The 21257-nt window shown below is 38.4% G+C and overlaps 2 protein-coding genes across 3 annotated transcripts in view; one reads left to right on the forward strand and one right to left on the reverse strand.

Annotated features, from left to right (window-relative positions):
- LOC146464468 (peroxisome assembly protein 26-like) lies at positions 1 to 11780 on the forward strand. Its single transcript, XM_085129719.1, has 9 exons — positions 1 to 271; positions 2752 to 2892; positions 3959 to 4166; positions 5871 to 5906; positions 6633 to 6708; positions 7190 to 7357; positions 9306 to 11175; positions 11294 to 11467; positions 11535 to 11780. The coding sequence occupies exons 1-7, from the start codon at positions 111 to 113 to the stop codon at positions 9392 to 9394; spliced, it is 879 nt and encodes a 292-aa protein (XP_084985845.1). The 5' UTR covers positions 1 to 110; the 3' UTR covers positions 9395 to 11175; positions 11294 to 11467; positions 11535 to 11780.
- LOC146464469 (major vault protein-like) overlaps positions 10713 to 21257 on the reverse strand; it is a 24833-nt gene continuing 14288 nt past the window's right edge. The window contains exons 8-19 of one of the 2 annotated variants that reach the window (XM_085129706.1): positions 20880 to 20990; positions 20193 to 20324; positions 18909 to 19215; positions 18388 to 18483; positions 17313 to 17424; positions 16653 to 16850; positions 16012 to 16153; positions 15113 to 15324; positions 14368 to 14611; positions 13133 to 13321; positions 11317 to 11901; positions 10713 to 11196 (exon numbers count right to left, since the gene is read on the reverse strand). In XM_085129706.1, coding sequence (XP_084985832.1) covers positions 11776 to 11901; positions 13133 to 13321; positions 14368 to 14611; positions 15113 to 15324; positions 16012 to 16153; positions 16653 to 16850; positions 17313 to 17424; positions 18388 to 18483; positions 18909 to 19215; positions 20193 to 20324; positions 20880 to 20990 — 1869 coding nt within the window. In that variant the 3' untranslated portion in view covers positions 10713 to 11196; positions 11317 to 11775. Of the gene's footprint in view, positions 11197 to 11316; positions 11902 to 13132; positions 13322 to 14367; positions 14612 to 15112; positions 15325 to 16011; positions 16154 to 16652; positions 16851 to 17312; positions 17425 to 18387; positions 18484 to 18908; positions 19216 to 20192; positions 20325 to 20879; positions 20991 to 21257 lie in introns of those variants that run through there. The other variant, XM_085129707.1, reaches the window with a different exon arrangement.

Raw genomic sequence — 21257 nt, forward strand, 5'->3', positions numbered from 1 at the left:
TTGCGGTGTGACCAGCAGTTCCTCGTGCCCCCATATATGACGTACCTACCAGTCAAATGCAAGATGGCGGACAAGTGTTTAGGAAGTGTTAATATTCCAGACCTTGTACAATGAATTGTAGTCAAAAAGATATTAGCGATATATCTCAGTTACACCGTCACGCGAAACGTTGTTTGGTTCTTCGCCGTTTTGAGGAAACAGTGCAAGTTTGCGGTGAAGTACTTAAACAGAACTTACAGAACGACAATGGCGAAAAACCTCTTATAAACAGGTAGGAGCTGCAGAGAGATAGAAAATTTGATGTCAGTGGTGAGGGTTGGTCAGTTGCCAAAACAATCCATCCAGCGGAAAAGTTGACGGCAGGATCGTCCATGAGAAATCTGGAAACTGAGTGTTGTTGTGTCGTTAGAACGAGGTACCTATTCAACACATTTGCTACAACTAGGGCTGTTTGCAGAGCATGGCATGTGCACGGGCGAGTCTGCAGACCGGCCATGGGTGTAACATAATAGGTGGTTTGCATTGCTGCCATGTTGGTGTACAAAACAAAAGAAAATTTGTGGCAAGATTTCCGCACAGCCCCATACATTAATTATGCATACAGTCTTTGTTCAAAGGAAACAGTAGGGATAACAATAGTGCGCCGTTGGGATTACTTCGCTTTGTTCCTCTTAGTTTTATATTTTCTTTCTAAGTCTATATGGGCTTTGCCGAAATCTTCGAATTTTAGGGAAAAAATATGGAAAATCTAAACAAAATTTGACAATTTTAGCAATTTTTACACATTTCAATTTGTCCTCGTTTTAAAAATGTTTAGAATTGAGTGACATGTTTTCGCAAAGCCGTAAAAATAGAGGCAGATTAACCAGTGGTTTTTAATCGCGACTGTCGTTAACTATCAAAAATAAAGTATTTCTTTACCTTTCTTTTTGTTTTACGTTCTATATTTGCTGCTGTCGTTCCTAAAATAAAGCCAGAGGTTCTCGCTAACATAGAAGTGCGGGCTTCATGTGTTACGGTATCTGATATTCCGTCTACCTCCGGCGTATCTCGAAGAGCGCGTAGAGCGCTACAATGCTTTGTCAGTCCTGGTGAACTTCGTAAAGGCTGGCATCTTACAATATATGCCAATATTGCTTGTCTTTAGGGCATTCTTGCACCCAACTGGCGGACATTTCACGGACGGCAAGTTTAGATTGTGTTCCTTGTACTATTCTGTTCACGTACCATTCGTAATCCGCAAGGATACTGGGCGACTCTAAAAGGCGATTAAAGGCTTGGAACGATGGGCAAAGGTCAGTCAAATTACAGACATAGTAGCATGGCACTGACGTAGGGGAAGCGATGGACGAAACAGCAAAGGATGCAAAAATAATAAGTCGACGATTCGGAGCACAAGCAACAACTACACGATTTGAAGTCGGACAAGAGTCGTTAATGCTCTATAACTCACTATAACATGGTTGCATGGGGCTATGACTAGGAGAAATACACAAACCGAGACTGGCCAATCAAGGGGCGAAAATGACGCATTTTCCCGTGAAAATTACAAGGCAAGTGCAATGCACAGGAAAAAATTACCTCTGTATTGTTATGTAGATTTTTAAAGGCTTACAAAAAATAAAATATATTTGTTGAGAGGTAATTTCCAACAAATCCCTCGTAGTCTAGTGGTAAAGCAGATGGACAGGGAATCCAATGCTAACAGTAAGGCTTCAGTTCAAGGCACGGTATGGTAGGTAGACCGAAAAAAAAAAGAAAGAAAGAAGAAGATAAGCGTTAGGGGGCTGGGGTAGAGAAATAAAGAAAATGGGATTGGGAAAATGGAGAGAAAAAAGGAGAAAAAGTCATGACACGACGAAACCCTCTTTTATTGACGCAGTAAGTATTATTTGCAATGTATATATGCAAAACACATGGGAATAGGTTATTGTCTTTTAAAACAATGAAGCGCATACATAATTAATACATCAGCATGCATAATTAATGTATGGGGCTGTGCGGAAATTTTTCCAAATTTGTTCATATAGTTTGCATAGAAATGGAAGTTAAGTCCCAGAGGAGAAAAATCTTACTGTTCCTGTACACCAACATGGCCGCCATGACATCACATAAAAACCATCAATATGCAAACTATCTGCTGCATCCCATTTGCTCTGTGGAGAATAATGGGATGGGCCAGCACTTTGAATAGAAAATTCTTCTAAAACTGGGTCCAAAATTGGAGGCCCAGGTGACACACACCCACATAACTACTTGCAACTGCCACTGCATAAAGCAGTGGCAAACTTGGCAATAAATTAACCTTATTAAATTTAACCTTGTAGTGTTAAGCATGCAAAATCCACAGTGCAGGCTAAGCAAGTTTGGAACATTTCTCTGACTTTTTGGCCAAAAAATTGATATGTGCCCCTTTTGCACAAAACCCTCCAGTTGTTTAACAACTGTCTGAGCCCTTAGAAGCTCATAATTTGTTGTGATCAGTAATCACAGATGTTATATCCATCTGTTATTGTATAAAAATTGACTTGCAATGCCCAATTCACGTGAAACCTGTGCTTCTTAAACTGAATTCACTATCTTCATACATGAACAGAAATGATGCTCTGCAGAAGAATAACAAAATTACCAGTTTGTGGAGAGTATACCTACAGAGTGGATCACTTCCAGTGGTGACATGTACCTCTAAGCACCCTGAATGTGTTAACTTCAGTGTCCTAGCCTCAAGTCTGTTACTCTTATTTTTACCAGGATACTCGAGAAATGGACACCTTTTGTAGTTATTGCACTTCAGGCCTATGCAGAAATTAATCAACACAAAACAGCTGTTGGATTTGCATGTAAAGTGTATGGAAATCCTAAAAAGTTTCCACCAGTGGTGCTAAAGTTATGGTAAGTGCATGTTAATGTGCCATAGGATGCCTATTGGTTCTCTAAATATATGAAAAAGCAATAAATGTTTTAATTTATTTTCTTTGTAGTGCAGTGCTAGTGACAAGCCAAGTGAATACAGTTTTCTTACATAGAGGATATTACACCGTGGCACAAAGATATGAATTTTATCTACATGTGACATAAACAATATTTTACAAAGGAGCGCAGGAGTGAAAGAGAAAAAAAAATTCATATCTTCAAGCCACAGTGGAATTTTCTTTTTATTATACAGCAGTCTGTCGCTCATCATTTTTCGCTGACTGTGAAAAGTAGGAAATGAGATTGTCAGTATCCTCACTAGTGAGCATATGGAATACATGCCACTTGAATTTTATGAGTGGTGCATTTCCCAGTAAAACACTTGTGTCTATATAATAATGAATGATATTGCAATTTGTGCATCATGCTTGTAATCTGATGGTGAAAATAGTTCCAGTCTTGACAACACTGACAAACTGCCCTTGTTGACGAGGAAATGTTAATAGACCATTTCCGAGTTGCGTTGAACCTCATTATGAAAGTGAGGCTAAGTGCAAAGTTTTTGTTATGAAAATTAGTTTTCATTCATATGCAAAACAAAACTAATTTTCATATGAAAAAAATTGCACTAAGCCTCGCTTTCACAGTGAGGTTCACAGCAACTCGGAAATGGCCTAATTAGCCTCACCTTTGTTATTGTATGGTGAGAGAGCAAGCACTATAAAAAGGTGAACACTAAGCTCCAAATACACGCATTAAAAAAACTGAGCCTGAGAGGATGGTGGAGCAGTGTCTGTGTAGATGTGGGGCTTTCTATTCTTTAGAAAAAAATATTTGATCAAATGCTTCCCCTTGGTGCTAAACAGTGGATCTGTTGAGGTAATATTCTCCACCATTTGGGTGATTTGTTTCCCTTTAAGTATATGCTGGAGTTACATTGGTCATAAAATCGCAGTCCACTTGCACTTAATATTGATAGGTGCACAAATCCATATTCAATCCCCATGATTTGAAATCTAAGATTTGTTTTTGGCATCCATGACAGTATTTGCCTGCTTTTGAAAGCATCAGAATATGGAGCAGCTGATGAACTTGCAGAGGAATGGCTTTGTTGTGAAGAGAACTTCTTTCAGCAAAACTATTTGGAAATAATAGAACTTTACATCAAGCATGTTTTGTTGCCACAAGGATTACATGAAAAAATGGAGCAATTTCTGGACACAAATAAAGTTCTTACTTCTGAGCAAAAGCAGGTATGAGGAATAATAATAATGATAATGATAATGATAATGATAATGATAATGATGATGATAATGATAATGATAATGATAATGATAATGATAATGATTAACATTTATGATGCGTTAATTCTGTATGAATATAATCAAAAGTGCATTTCAGCTAAAACCTTAGTAACAACAATATTAAAACAAAAACTCAGTTCAATACCCTAATCCTATTAGCCCTAAGAGTGATCGGCATCAAATTTCTCCTTGTAATATCAGTGCTTATTCAACCCCTGACATCATGAGAATTAAGGATAATTATAATTACACAAGGTGAATTTTCTTGTTATTTTTTTTAACTTCTCCACAGTACTTTTATAAGAAAAGCTTCTTTGATGTTGAGGATTAAAGGGTTAAAAAGGAAGGAAAAAGGCAAAACAAAAACATTACAAATTGAAAGAAAGTCTAAAAAGATGCATATTCAATAAACTTTTAAACTTCTTCAGTTAAATTGTGTTCTTTACGAATGTCCGCATGGAGCTGGAATTATGTGAACGTTAAGGGTTGAATCACTGTCAGTGGTGTCTTGCAAACAGTTATGATTAACAGCTGGTGTTTTTAATATTTCCAACTCAAATTCCTCAGACATATGTTTTATCTTCATTGTTGGTTGTTTTTTGGTCTAAAAGAAACCAAGCAGATGTAGAATCATAAACTCTGAAGATTAAGACTCCACCAGATGTTACAATTTTCATCTCTGTAAGTTGTCCTAGTGGACACTGTAGAAGGCAAAGTTTAGGGTAACAAAAATTGATCCAAGGGTCACATTTCAATGCTATGATTCGTTGTTTTTGATCCATTTTTTTAGTTTCTGTAGTTTCAGGGTGTGTTGGATGTTGTCATGATTATAATTAATAGCAGTTAAAATACACAGTAAATTACCAGTTGGGTTTGGAATTTCAGAGCTAGTATATTGTTTTGTGGACAGGTGCGTTAACATTATTGACCTCATCTGTAGCTGCTGGCAATCAACTCAGCACACTTTATTTTAGTGTCTTTTTTTAAATTCACTGACACTTATTTCACACATTTCATACAGGATTAAAAGACCCGCCCCATAACAGTTCTTTGACAGAAATAAATAAAGTTAAAGGAAAGAAATACAATGAAATGAACATGAAAACCGATAATAAACTACATAGAAACAACAAACGCACCTTATCGGTAATATTACAGAACAAGAAAAGCTTAAAAAGACAGCGAGACGACAAGAGAACACTACTAGCAGTAAAATGTGTCCTACAGCAAGTGATACTACTAAATTAAAGTACAAAAATCGACAACTAATAAAGCGAAAAGACGTGACAAAAAAATTCCTACATAATTAAAAGAAAGTTTAAAAAAAGGGATTACAAAACTAGCACTGACATAAATAAATAAGTAAAATGTCCAGATGTTTTTATAATATTTTTATACCCTTAGAACCAAGAACTCTGATACAGTGTGTATCAAAAAATATGCCCAGGCCTTTTGTGTACTTGCTATTTTATCTTTCGTCTCCTTTTCTACCTTTTTTGCTTTACCAAATTATCGGTAATTTAGCCTATTGGCTGCCAAGGGTGTTTTTATAAATTATTATGAATAATAAATCTTATCTTACCCTATGTTTTACTTCGTTTGAAGAATATTCAAGGAGGCATTACTTAACAACGGTCTGATATTTTTTTGCAGGCATTACTTACTACTGCAAGAGAGTTTAGTGAAAAGGTATTTTTACAAATATTACTCCTAATAAACTCAGTTTATATTGTACATAGTAATAAATGATTTTACCTCAGGGACTTCTCATCTGTGTAGTATGATTGGCTGGGTGAGAGAAAGGTCGAGTACTGCTGGATTGTTGTTGATGAAATCGATTGACGGTTTGACAACCTGACCAGAAGAAATCACAATTTTATAATTTACCGATGTCTTTGGTTTGGTATTTCATAGAGTGGATTCTTGGTGACTTGGATGCTTTTCAAATTTAACTTTCAATGACGTTCCTCTTAGTCAAGTTATCCAGATTTTCCTTTAAGTGTTATAGCGGTAGGTCACGTCGTATTGTTACGCGTTGAACCTGGCACATGGAACTAACAGAGAGTCACAACTAACAAAAGTTTTGTGCATGTTAAGGAGGCGCCAAACAGTGTTCTAGCACTGGGGTGGATCTTTTCGAGATAATCGACGCTATTTAAAATGAAGTTCTTTGAGTCACCGTTACTATGGTAAGAGCTGTTGTTTGGAAACCAACAAAACATACAATGTGATCAGTGGTTGAAAGGGTGGTGTAGTATGATGGAAATTGATCAAGCCTTCCATGAGAAATATCGATTTGAAAAGATCCACCCCAATGCCAGAAAAACTGTTGCGAGCCTCCTGAAGCAACACTGAATCGGTTACATGAAATCCGAAATGACTAATATAATTTCAACTACTTTTTCCCTTATTTAGCCGGAATGCATGTCAAGTCCAGTTGGAAGTGACTCTTGTAAACCAGCAATTCACTGCAAAACTAAAGAGAAACAAGGTAACGAACACCAGTGAAAATAACTGAAAGAATCTCACTATGGATACTCTGAGTGGATATGATGTTGATGGTAACAAAGCATCATCATTGACAAAGAAACTCTACTTTCCTTGTCTTGCTTGAGGAATGCAACATTGCACTGCCCGGTGATGGGCAAAGTAAAAATGAGACTCTGCTGCTCCGTAATGATGTCACAACAAACTGAGCAAGTTAATAGTGAGTAGATTGAACCAGAGTCAATCAACCAACCAACCTATCTCTTTATCTCGTAACCCTTGTTACACTGGAAAGGTGGCCTATTCTGTAGCTGCTGTGGACACCAAAGAATATGACAAAGCAGTAAAAAGTATCAGGTTTCATTCGAAACATGTTCAGTTTGTTTAAAAAGTATTGTCTGGCTCATCAAAATGTTTTGTTCCCTACTACTGCCTCGTAACTTTGGTTATTACGTGTAAAAAGTAATGAGTGTGTATGTTGACAGGTATTCATCGTCGAGTGGTTATCAGAGTGTTAACAGTCTTGCATCAGCTTCAGAGGCTCTGTAGGGACCGCTCCTGTCGTCACTGGCAGAAGTGCATCACAATCCTTAGAATACTGATTCTCCTGTTCTTCACTTATGCCTTTGTTTTTGCAGCGAGTGGCTTTCAGGGTGAGTATTTGTCTACAACTCGCTTTCAGCTTTCAGCTACGCACATGTATGCAAATGGTCGGGATAGAAGCAGGAGAGTGCAGATTTCTAAAAGCCGAACGACTCTCATTAATTTTTGAAAACATGTTCGATCGTGGATCTTCCTACTAACAGTTACAATACGTAATTAGTAAGTGTGGAAGTCAGACTAAATAGAACGTGTTAAATTTACATGATCTTAGTTTCTTTGAGTTGCGCTTCACTTGAATTTTGTTAGCGCAAAGTGTTAGATTTCAGAAGTGAGAATATTCTTCTGAATAAGAATTCTGACAAGGCTCTGAATTCTGCAGGTGTATAAACTCACATGTTCGCGAGCGCGTGTGAAAATACTGGCTGGTCTCGCTGTCATAACAAATTTCACAGCTTGCAGAAGTAAATTTAGAAATAACAGGTGTACGGAGCTCTCTTGGAATAGTGCGTTACACACATACTTGCTGATTACATAGTAGTCTCTCGATGACATGTAAAACAAAAGGATTTTTCTGTACCTAGGATGAAGACAAATTTCTCGTTATCGTTCGGGAAACTCGCCCAAGTTTGTTGATCTTAAAAATGCTGATGAACTAAATTTTCTAAGAAAGAGGAGCGAAACTTGGGTAGTTAATAAATCAGCAAAAGTTTTCTTATGCTAAACAGTGTTTAAAAGTGGAGGTTTACATCCAACTATATTAAGTGTCACAATACTAACCAAAGCTTAATTAAGTTCACACGGAAAAAAAGAAACTGACGGTTTACTGCCTTTTGAGATGTTTTAATTATAACACTGCAGACACTTTCAGTGCATTGCGACTGTTAGTACAAATTTACAATGTTTACGTTAAATGTAACCAACTTTATGTGCGTTTGGACGCAGGTAGATTGTCTAAAATCTACCTGTTCGGAAATTACGTCAAGTGAAGCTTTGTGCTTTATTTAGGGTAATGACAAGAGGACAACATCGATTGCTTTTCTAGTAAACCAGCCTTCGAACAGGTTTCATTGTCTAGCTCACACGGCTTTTGAATGGCTTTTTTTCTCGGCAACAACGTTTTACAAGACACACCTGTCAGCATAATCATGCAGTCTTATTATTCAACACATTGTAACACTGCCCAAACATAGTCATGGTGCACTGAATACTCGTCTTCCTTAGCAAACAGATACCCTGCATTATTATTCAACACATTGTAAATATAAAATATGGCCCATATATATGCACTGTAGGTCCACCCTAGCGCCAGAGTAACCTTGTCTGCGTTGTAAACGCTCTACTAGGGATAAGTCGCTTACCCGGGACAACTATTTACTTTTTTTCGAGATCCTTTGAAACGTTGAAAAGAGCAGTCTAAATGACGGAACGAGTATGACCCGTCTTTCAACGCTGCCATTTTCACCTTCCTTCATTCGCAGAAGCTTTAACTTTTTTTTAAATTTTAAATTTTTTATGGAATTTTCCCGCGCTTTGTAGTATAGCTGACCCGAGTGATAGGGTAACCCTTCCTGCAAAATTTTGCTTGTAAACCCGGGCTATCTTTAACCCTCTTGCCAGGGTTACCCTCCCTCCTTGTAAACAGACTCTTAATCAACTTTGATGGAAGTGGTACCAACGCTCTCGATTTCATTCAAACTTGAAAAAAGCCGTCACTTTCATTCATGCACATCCGTTTCAGTTTTTTTTTTTAAACAATTAAAGATCGTCTTCAGCTTTTCTGCTATTAAGCTTTGCTTTGTTATCAATGTGTTGAATAACAAAACAATTATCCTGCACAATCTTGCGTAATATCGCCTGATTTTAGCCAAGTTATCAGGCGATATTCCGCGGGATAATTGTAAAATATTAGACTCATTGATAATTCTGGCATTTTAGTCTCAGTTTTATTTCATGGAAATGTCTTAACGTTTTATCGCAACAACTTGTATTTTTAAACAGGCATGACCCCTGGTTCTGGAATATTGGTTTTCTGGCAAGTTGTGTCAAACGCTTGGAGAGCCATGTTTAGGCCGTATCATCTGATGTGACAACACTTGACAGCTTACACGGAGTGGTGATTGAAGACCCTGCAATGAGCTGTTCTACTGTAGAAGTCGTGCATGGCAATGACACTCGATGTAAAAAAAATAAATGAATAAAATAAATAAATAAATAAATTACCTATTTAAGTGTCAATGTATTTAGCGCGGAGCATTAATTGGGGGCACTTTCCAGATCGAATTGGAATTTAGAAATGTTGGTTTTTGAGGAGAGGGGGAAACCGGCGCAAAGACGAGAACCAACAACAAACTCAACCCACACATGACGCCGGCCGAGCCCGGGGATCAAACCCGGGTGACATTGGTGGAAGGCGAGTGTTCTCATCACTGCGCCATCCCTGCAAAGTGGTCTTAATTTTGTCTTTATGCTCTTGGCTTTATGGCTTATCTGATGAAATGTAGCAACCAAAAGATTTGCTGCGAACTAATTCGCTATCCACAATTGTTTCGCTAGTATGCCTAGCATACGAAACTCGGAGACATAACTTTTCCACCGAAATCAGATTTAGGGCACATTTTTTGGGAGCCATTTTAGAATGGGAATACTTCGAATTGTGTTTTGGGGCGTTTTTTTTTTCTTTTACCTATTTTCATTCGAGAACATTTCAGTCATTCATGTGCTCCTTGGGGCAGAATTAACAAGTTTTCCCATTCCTCTTTTAGAATGGCCGTTTTTCCATATACGATCCATTAACTTCGCAGAAGAGACCATAAAACGCGTCCACATACTCCTACTCCCCGGCACGAACTAATCCAGAAAAGATAAGTCTCGGCGGTGTACAAAATGAGTTAACCATTCTTTTACTGTACTACAAATCGATTTATCACTCGATCTATCATCTGGCCCTAGAAGATTCCTTGGACGACTCGACTTTGTCCTCAGTGGTTATCGATCATCAAGATCTACAAGCCAAATCTCAGCTGACACACAATGCTTCTTAAGAACTGTAGTTTTCGCACACGAAACATGTCAAACATCGATTTCGTGTATCGTGAAAAGGAAGGCCGTAGGAACATGTATAGAAAACCCAAGCAGTATACTGTGTTCAGAACTGAATCTTCGTGTAATGGAACAAATGGAAATTTTTGAGCAATAAATGAAAGCGAAATCGCCTAATAATATTCATGGAACATTACTTGGTGTTTTCTGTTATATTCAGTTGTAGTTGTATTTCTATGCAACTTGGGCGATTAAGGACCATCCCATGCCATGCCAGTGACAAGGAGAAGGCAAATTAAAGTGATATTGGAAAATGAGGTAAAGCAAAAATTGAAATGTAGACTTGAAATAGGCCTAAACCATACGCACACTTAAACTGTTTATTGCCGATACCTCAAAAGGGTACACAAAACAATTATGATACTCCATCAGCTGCATAGCTTGCTCCAAGTGCTAAGACAGTGGACATGGCCAACAGAAAACAATTGAGGGCGCGTTTCTCGCTATCTGAGCACCTGGTTCTGGTACTCCTTTGGCTTAGGGATTATTTAAACGAATAAAGTAAGTGCAATTTATTTATTTCTTTATTCTAGTGTAAAAGTCAGTTTATGGTGGACCATTATTTGCCCCCCCTCTTGCTAATTACTTCATATTACCATACGGGGTTTTGAGTGCTACATTTCTATTATTAATAAAGTCGCTGGGACTGTATTCTTAATTTCTAAATTCCTGAAATACTGAAGTGAAACTTATTCAAGTTACAAGAACCGAATTTTTTCTGTGCTAAGAACGAAATAAATCGGAAACAATTCCATTCACACGATTTCATGTAGCGGACAGGGCTGAGTTGCTCGAAGCATGGTTAGCGCTAACCATTGGTTAAGAGGTATTAAAACCTATAGGTTGTCATGGCATTTAACCCGGGTTAACGCTAACCATGCTTCGAGCAACTGGGCCCAGGTTGTTTGACCCTAACTGCTATCCTCGATACAATACGCAGTGAAATCTTCTGATGCCACAGAATTGATTACAGATAAATACTACTACTACTACTGCTACTGTTGCTGCTTCTACTTACTTTGTTAAAAAATACCACTAATACTGCCAAGTACAGAGGACAAGTCTAAGGAATACCGTAAATCTGGCTCTCTGGCTCTGGCTTGGCTCTATAAATCATAGTAGATTTAGAGCTTGTAACTTACGTTATTAGAGATTAAGATCACAACTTTACTCTCCTTCAGTATTTACAGCTACTTTAAAAGTTATGGGGTGGTAGCGCTTATCGAGGCGGGAGGTGGGGGGGGGGGGGGGGGCACTTTTTCGAGAATTTACGGTACACTAGATTACAGGAAGCCGTGATTTCAGTGCACTCGACGTTCCAGGAAGTTCATGAGTACTACTGAGATTTTCTACTTCGTTCGATTAAAGTTTATTCATCAAAAGTCGGCTGCTGAATAGCACCAATCAGACCCTGAGCTGTGCTAAATAAGTTAATAGGTGAACTGCCATCGGTAATCAGCGTGGACTTTAGACCAAGAGACTGCAGCAGTTTGACCTACAAACAATGAAAAGAAACCGAAAAAATCAAGATACAATAAAGTATAACAACAGTAACTGCCTCAAGACTGTATCACAGTTCTACCTACAAGGTCTGTGGGTAGTCAAAGTATTCTCATTAAGGGCACTGGTCAATAGGTATTGGTTTTGGCGGGGATTTGGCCTGTACCGACTTGTTTCATGTTGGCATTCGCGCTTACGGAACGGTTTATAATCGCTCAAAATCAAAAATAATTTGTCCACCGCAGAGATTCGAGTGCTGACGTTTCGAGCATTAGGCGTTCGTCAGAGCGAATCAAGGAACTGCGGGTTGTATATGGTTTATACAGTAAGCAGCGGAGCTATGCTATTGATGGGAGCATGGTAAGATGGAAAACAAGAATAAATTAGTCGAATGAAAAGCGTTCGTTGATTTCATGGGGATTAACAGAGCCGATTTGGAAGACGAATTTTTGTTTTAAGCTACTGCGACTTTCCGGCTGTGTTACCGTGAAGTAGAGAAATGCCACAGACTGCCAACTGTTTGTTCAAATGGTTAGGCAGGTTAAAGGGCCAGTGTCACCTATTTTTAATGTCACTATGAATAGCCAAAAAACGTATTTGTTTAAATGGAATCGTTACAACAATGGCTGAGTTTTGTTAACAATGATGCTACTAGTACACAGAAACTACTATTAATTATGTTTGGCTGCGGATGGCTAGGATGGAAGTAGATTGCAACTTGAAAAAATTGGCCAACTTATTCAAGTTATTCCTGTGTATTTTAGAAAAGTCGCTAAAAGCTGATCGTAGTTTGTTCTTCCTAGGAGAAAGACGTTAATATTTTCTTCCTGGTGTTGTAAGATCAATTTTATGTTACAAACCACGTTGTTTAAACAGTACTGGCCAAAGTAAAGCAGAATCGCCGTGACAGTGCCTCCTTAAAGTATCGAGCGACTGGTTTGGAGACATGTTTGTCGTTTCTAGTGTCCTTCCAGTCTCACCAGTGTATAGCGATCAGTGATTTTTATAGGTCGATTGTCTGAATGAAAGGGCAACTTTTGCATCGTACGCGAGGGCACTTGAAACTACTAGGTTGATTGTCGGATTGGAGTATGCTTCTAACCAGAAAGTTACCTATGTTTTTATCGCGTTTGAATAAAATTAGTGGAGGTTGTTAAAAAAATTGAATCAATGAAGACAGGTTACACTGAGTTGTGTTACTTATCATGACTGATTACACATATTACCTGCATCTCTGGCCCAGCTGTAGCGATTGCCTGTATAGTATCAGCCCCAATAGATGACACCATGTTCTGGAACTTGTCTGTGTCAATGGCTGCCATCTCTTTAGTCTTGGATACATCCAGGCTGTTCTGTTCTGACTGGAACTTAAGCTCCGCCTCTCGTGTTTTTGTCAGACGCTGTAGTGAAGATTCCTTACCACCAAAAAAACAAAAAAGAATGTAATTCAACTTTAAACGCTTCCACCAAAATAGTGTCATGTAGACTGCTTGCAGTCTGTTTCTCTCTCGAAGTTTGTGTGGTGGTACTTAGTGGTAACACAGAGAAAAATTGTGACGAGCAGGATTGGGACCAGACTTGAGCGGCGCGCGAGAAGAAACATCTCGTTCGTACCCCATTGAAGCTCGTGCTCGACTGATCTTAAGGACGGTGCCTACTTTTGTTACTGCACACACGTTCTGCGCATCTCGAGATACTCGGGTTTCCTGTGGGTGGTGCCTAGTAATACAGGGATATTTTTTCGTGGTTTAAAACTATGCGGAGAAAGTAGAACTTGGCAAGTGCTCTTGGTCAGTCCAAAAAGAAAATTGGGGTAACCATGCATTTTTCAGAGATAATAAAGCTTCAATTTGGAGAAAAACGCCATACATTGCTTTGTATTTTACTGCTTTTTAGAATAATTGTTGCTTAATTATCTCTCAGTGAAAAATGCGTGGCTACCCCCAGTTTTCTTGACGGATTCCAATAGCCCTTGCTAAGATCTCCTTTTCCCGCAAAGTCATAAACTTCGCAAAAATACCTCTGTATTCTAGTAGTAGGCACCGTCCTTAAGAAAAAAGGGGATCGGCAAGCAGTCTAAGTGAACTGAAGCCATGAGCAAGACGATGTGCTTGAAATCCCGGTTACACTCAAAATATTGACAGTGCGATCTTGAGGATTAAGGATACATTGCATATTTTATACTTTGGTAGTTTTTTTTTTTTTTTAAATTCAGCATATTCTTTAAGATAGTCAGCAAATTCACAAACTCAGTCAACGGTATAGTGCTTTGTCCATCGAGTTATTGTCACTTTAGTCTACAGTCTACCAAGTAAGTCTTGGGAAAGAACATGGAGTAGGATTGACCTCCTAGGCCATCACATACCTTCGGGAGGGACTGTTTTGAATGCCTCAGTCACTGAAAACATTGACAGTGCCCTAAACATTTCTCAGAATTTTAAGCAAAGTAATTAACACTTACAGCCTCAATCCTAGCAGCTTCTGCTTTCAACTTTGCCTGCTGCACCGAAGCTTCTCCTTCAATCCTAGCTGCCTCTGCACGTGATTGTGCTTCAGCCTTGGCTTGTCCTGTTGACTCCACTGCAGCGCTTTGAGCCTGTAACTCTAGCAGCTCCTTCCTGGCACGTTCCGCTTCAGCCTCATCTGTTATTTTTTGCCTCTCAAGTCGCCCCTTTGCTTCTTGCTCCAGCCGCTCTGCTTCATGCCTGAAATAACACCACAGAATTGTTATTATTTATTGTTTATTATTCTTAAGAATTCTATAAGATGTCGGTGAAAGAGATCGGTTGAAGAAGTAAGACCATTGAAGCAGGTTAAGCAGATACAAAGATACCCCAGAAGAACCAATGACTGATTGTCCTACTGACTAACTGGATGGTGCCTCTTCCTGTTGGTGCGCATACGTTCTACGCATCTCGGGATGACCCGAGAAACTCCTATACTAGTACAAAGGTATTTTGCCGCCGTTTATGACTTTGCGAGAAAAGCGGATAGCAAGAGCTATTTGAAGGGGCCGGGTAACCAAGCATTTATTTCAGTAGCCTTTTTGCTGAGATTTGCTTTTCCCGCAAGTCATAAACTGCACAAAAAAATCCTTTGTATTAGGACCCACCTCCTTATGGAGTATTTAAACCAGAAGACCCTTCAAAATAAAGTGAACTGTCGAATTTATACTGGTTGGATGCAAGGTTTGCATTGGCCCTTACCTTGCTGTAGCCTCTTGAGAATTAGTAGTAATCTCAATAGCTAGCTGCACAGATTTCTGCAGTGCGTCTCTGGTGCGCTGATCTACTGGCTCCACAGACTGAATATCAATACTAGTGATGTTCAGATTGTTTGCTGGAAAAGTGAACTTGTTTCGAATTTTATGGTTGTCATCAATTCCAAATACTGAAGTACGAATGATCTTGGCTGAATTCTGCAATGTAACATAGCAAACATAGCATGCTTCTTAAATGTTTGTCTCCGCAAAAGTTGAATTTAATTCTATATTAACATAATGTCTGTTACGGTTTACAAATGAGTTTTTAATAAGCCTAACATTAACCCTCAAACACAAAGCAACCATAGATCTGCAAACCATGGGGACCTATACACCTGCTTTTCTTTTTCAGTACTCAATTCCTTGAGGGATATCGTAATTGCTAGGAGAATTCCCCCTTTGAAAAGAGAAAGAACTGTTGAATTACTTGGTAACAAACAACACAGTTTACAGCTTGCCTGTGACCTCAGAGTAAGAGTGGAAGTAAGTCAATGTGAAAAACGCAATCCTTTCTATTGATATACCACAAAATAAATTAGCCACAACAGCCTGTCAAGTAAACAGACGTTGTTTCGCAGTGCTGTTGAACATTTGCAACCATTTTCTAAATTACCACAGAAATTCATGGATTGTCCAGAAAATTTTAAGCATATATCCAAATTCAGAAAATTCAAGGCCCAGACCAACAGATAATCAGATAATCTTATTTTAATAAATGCAATATTGTGAAGAGAATGCACATACAACTAAACCAAAATTCTGTTAGACATTTGTGTACTACAAGGATACTGTATATCCTTATAAAGAAGGTTTACATCCTCATTAGCCGCATTCTTTATTTACCTTATGAAAGTCATCAAACTGGACTCCAGCCACAGCTCCGCGGATCCTAGAAGCAATTGCCTTACAAGCATCTCCAACAAAATCTGGCACAGAGAATAGTTTGGCAGCATCTTTAGGACTCTTGTCTCCAACTTCAAAGTGCCTGAAAGGAAAGAATTATTGGCAAGTTACACATTATCTCATCCTGTTCCACAATAAATGAAGTTATCCTACATTATGTCAACAACCTTTTTCATTTGTCAAATATCCTGTATCCTAGCTGTGATTCTGATACCTGCAGATTTTTCATAATTTTGAGCAATAAATTATTGCAAAGCAACAAGAATGCTAATCAGAACCAATGTTCTTCCAGAAATCTACACAAAGGTAGATTTAGAACTGAGTAGATAGTACTTATTTAGCTATCGCTTAGGTTAATTAATGCTTGTGCAATTAACTGTAGAATAGTTTCTTTTAGTATTTATTTTAGAGTCTTTTTGCATCATAGATTTGAAATTTGTTACGTACATGGCCCACTGGAAGAGCTTTTTTAATGAAGTGATACCGTCCATAAAGCTCTACTATCTTTCTATCTATCCACTTGCCAAAAGTACAAGTTGTTTGCCCAGTTTTGATGTCCTTAGCCAAATAAATATAATTACCAGTTGTAGGAGAGCTGCAGCTGCAGTCTTGCATGGTCAGAGGTTTCTACAGTGACAATATCAGTGCAGAAGTCGGGGCCAAGAAGAAGGCACAATGCTTTGATCACATTTGGCTTCTTTGGTTTTCCGCCGGACAAACTGAGTTGTGTGAACTGTTCATCAGGACACAGCATCACCAGCTCAGGACCAAACACAACCCTAAAATTATTAAAACATAGTGCAACCTAAGCTTGTTTCTTCATTTTTTCCTGGGAGGGGCTTTTGAGAGAGAGGGGGCCAAAGGGGATACCATACTGACTTTGCTTTTCCTAGGGAAAAGAAGTTCAAGGTTATAATTCTGCCTCAGTTCTAAACATTTAGGCTACATCTGAGTTTGGCAGTTTCAGGTATTCATTACCCTTCAGAGCTGCCATTTTCAAGAGTTCTTAACAAACACAGAAAAAAATATTCACATAGCCACAGTAACAGTAATATTTATAACTCTGTGATCAGTGTTCTACACTTTGAAAGAATGGGGGAGTATTGTATTGTATTGTGGTCTGATTACCGTAAACAGCGGCGTGTACTAAGCCACACATTTTTGCCTAACATTTTCGCTCACTATAAAAGGCATTCCTAGTCTCAAGTTAAGTCATTAGTTGCCTGCATGTTGTTACATACCTGGCTGTCTTTTCTTTGTAGTCATATATCTGCACTGCTGCATTGTGAGGTACTCTGAACGTCACAACTCTGGTTTTATTTCTGCCAAACCTACTGGTGGACTCTCTTTGTTCTACAAAATAGTAGCAAAATAATGGCTGACAATGATAAATTCAATTAAGTCTTAAATAAATTTCAATATCCCACAAAAGATACTTTTCAGACAGATTATCATACAGAATTTGCTGCCATAACATGTCTTTGTGTCTCTTTCAAGAGGTGGTGAGCAGTAAATTTGAGACTGTGAGACGATGACAAAAGCATTCTTCGAGAATTTTTGAGTGACCATTCAGCACCTCTTAGCCTTATTCAGCACCATTATAAGCCTTAAAAATGCTCAGATTGATGCCTCTGACTAATAAGACTATCTATACACATATTTTCTTTAAAAAAACACATGTACCAGTCTCAGAGTCTCTGATTAAAATAACTATTCTCTCTTTAAGTACGAAAAACACTTAAAAGTTAGAATCCTTAATTGACAGGAAACACAATGAATGCAAGACAACAAAAAATTAAACCAGTTTGTAATTTTCCAACTGAAAACAAATGAAACCACAACCACATACACTGCATTCTTCCATAAACATATCCCTTCCCTTCCCATGGTATTGGTTTGGACCCTGACAACTCTGACAATTCTAGTTTTGTTTCATACTTTCCTTTAAAATCCCTCTGAATTTCCAATGACCATCCAATGGGGGTATGGATAGTTTCTGAAACTGCACTGGTATCCCAGTTAAACCTGCCATCAAGGCACCTTAGCAATGGGAATAGGGGAGGGGAGGGGAGGGGAGGGGTTGAACACAGGACATGCCTGCAACTCATGAGGTGCTGACACCTTTTTGTGATATCCTCGGGCTGATCCAATTTACACCGCCTACCACACAGAGAGTCAATCCTATTTAAGTCACAGTGAAACAGGTATATTATTTAGGGTGGGAATTTACAATAGGTAGACATGCAGACTGTCATCATGAGCTTTCCCACCCCAAATCTACATTTTTATGCTCAAATATTACACTTTTCCACGTACGCCTTATTGGGCCTGGATGTCTTGAAGAAGACTGATTTTGCTCGGAAGCTTGAAGTTCATCCCATGAAGTGGACATTTGTTGTAGGGCTGGAAAACCTGGACAAATAAGAAATATTCTGAGACACCTTCAGAAATCTCCAGATGTCTTGGCACCCCCAGTGTTATCTTGAATTTCACATATTTGACTCACAAAATGTTTGCAGGTATAATATCAGTGGATGTAAGAACAGGACCATGTGATGGCAAATTGCAAGATAAATAATGGTAATTGCCATAGCGACCAAACTAATAAGAGGAACTTTTTAACATGTACCATAATAAATAATTATACAAGTATGGTGCTACAGTTTTTATAGATTTGGCATATATTAACCAGTTATAATTTACATCAGAATGTTGAATGGACTGAAAGGACAACATAAGTTACATAACATATGGAAATGCTTTTTAACTCAAGCATCCTTTCTTCTTAGTAAAACAGTCAATACAATTTATTCCAAAAGTATAAGACATAGTCTTACTTGATATTTCTGGTACTATAACATTTCTTGTGCCTCTATCAGCCAGTGGATCCTTTCCTGCAGACAGTAGCTGTTCAACTGTTGGTGGAAGCTCCTTCTGCCACAGCTCTTCATCTTGGGTCAGCATGTATGTCTGTCCGCACACAGCTCGCACTCTTCCAGTCTTGATGTCACGAACATAGATCCCTTCATTTTCATCAAGAGGAATGGCTTTCCTACGTGCAACAACTTCCACCTCCACAGGGGGGACATATTCACTGGGGCCACGAATCATCCAGCGATCACCAGGTCGTCTTGTTACCTCTTTCTAATCACAGAATTACAAATTAAACAACCTTAATATGAATTGATGGCACATTATTTCCAATAATTTATTGCAGCAATCTCAAACTACCAAAAAACTAATGAATGAAAAACTGCCGTAACAAATTGTCTGTTGGGAAGACTGTCTCTTTCCGAATTAAGTAGATTTGTTCTTCCTACAACTTCAACATCAAGGACTTCACACTTCATGTATGACTTTAGACTGATGGCTTGAAGGGTTGATACATAAATCTCAGAGTTTTTAACCTCACTGGAGGACAATTTAAACTTAAGCTTTCTCATGACTTGGCACTAATTTTTTTTTTTTTTTTGTAAAACCCAAAATTTGAGCTTCTTAAAACTTGGGGTGCTCTGTATTTACACACTAGCTAGTAGGAAGCCTCCATCTTGGGGCAGACAGGGGTGATTTCATACACACTCTAGACAATGATTCAAAATCTCCCAGCCTTCAAGGGAATATCCAAAATCAAATCCTGCACCCCAAGTTCTCAATTCTTTTAAAAGGTTAAAATTATTTTGGCAATGTATTTTGTTTCTTAAATTATCACAGTATGAAAGTTAATTTCCTTCATACACCTGAATCCCTGTCGTTGGTTTCTCCTGACATATTCAGTTAAATTCGATCTCAATTATGCAATAAATGATTTATTTTAACATTTAACGTTACAGAATAGACTGTCACAACTTTTGTTATATTTTCAAACAGAATCTTACCTAATCATTTTGTAAATGGCAAAACTCAAATTACCAAGTTCATGTCCTGGGTGGGGATTGAAACAAGAAGAAATCTAATCTAACACCCCAGGGGCAATCCTCTTTTGAAAATGCTTCTAACGCCTTTATTATTCCCCTGTCTGAGGTCTGTCTACGTCAGAAGGGAAGGGTGAGGGTTTCCACTGACTGAAGTGCATTAAATAATAATATTATTTGCAAAGTGACATATTTACATGACATATTTACCTCCTTTTCATCAACATCAACGAAAGCTTCATTTGCTTTCAGAATCAAACCTTCATCTTCACCAAGAATAAACACATCTTGAATTCCTTGTTCAAGTTTCTCCCCAGGGAGCAAGAAAAAAGACTTCTCTCCCTGAATCAACAAATGAAATACACACATATTAATGAACTACTGTCATCTAAGGGAGTAGCTGCAACAACACTTTGTTAGAGAGCCATCATGTCTCAAAAACTGGAGTTAAGTGCCAATTGTGCTGAGTGTTCAAAGCCTGAGTGACATTACTCTTGACCTTCCTTAAAAACTTTGCTAAGCCCCCTCACTATAAAATAAGCCTCCCCCACCCCCTCCCATTTGAAGGGAAGATTTTTCACTAATCTGTCTTTAGAACTATTACCCCCTCCACCCTTCTCTTGTTAGAAACCAAAAAGCAAAGACTTCCAATACTCAGGTGTTCATCAGTTTGTCTATAAGAAAATGACCACAGCCTTCAATGTGCAGTCTAAGTATTATTGTGCTAAGGTAAGGCATTGAATTTGTGCTATACACAACTCATTAGTGTCATTAATGGTGATTTTATGGTATTTATATGGCAAATCCACAATTTCCTACAAGATTAATTGAATGCGACATGTAACATGTTTATGCCATAATTGCTCTATCAATAATTTCATAGTATAAAACTGGCACCTTCACAAGTCTCTTTTGTCCCAACTGGGGTTTGCCATCTTTATCAACTGGATCTAGAATGACGCAGTATTGTCGATTGTTCAGTGTTGTGATGTCAACAACTCCAACAACCTGTAGCATGGAGTTAATATACATTACCATAAATGATAAAACTGACATAATGATACACCCTTCTACACATCTATAGTTTAGGTATTATGCCTGGTCTTCATACAAAACAGGAGAGAGGTGATTGTGCTCAACTGAGGGTGCTCACCTCTGTCATTATGCCAGAGGCCGGATCAAGCATCATTTAAAGCAAATTAAAAGGCTAAGAGCATAGCTAATAGACAGAAATTTCCGAGGGGTTGGGGGGTGTTCCTATGAAGAATTTCTCCA

The sequence above is a fragment of the Pavona decussata genome, unplaced genomic scaffold (genome assembly GCF_977016875.1).
Source record: "Pavona decussata unplaced genomic scaffold, jaPavDecu1.1 SCAFFOLD_163, whole genome shotgun sequence".
NCBI classification, from domain to species: Eukaryota; Metazoa; Cnidaria; class Anthozoa; order Scleractinia; family Agariciidae; genus Pavona; species Pavona decussata.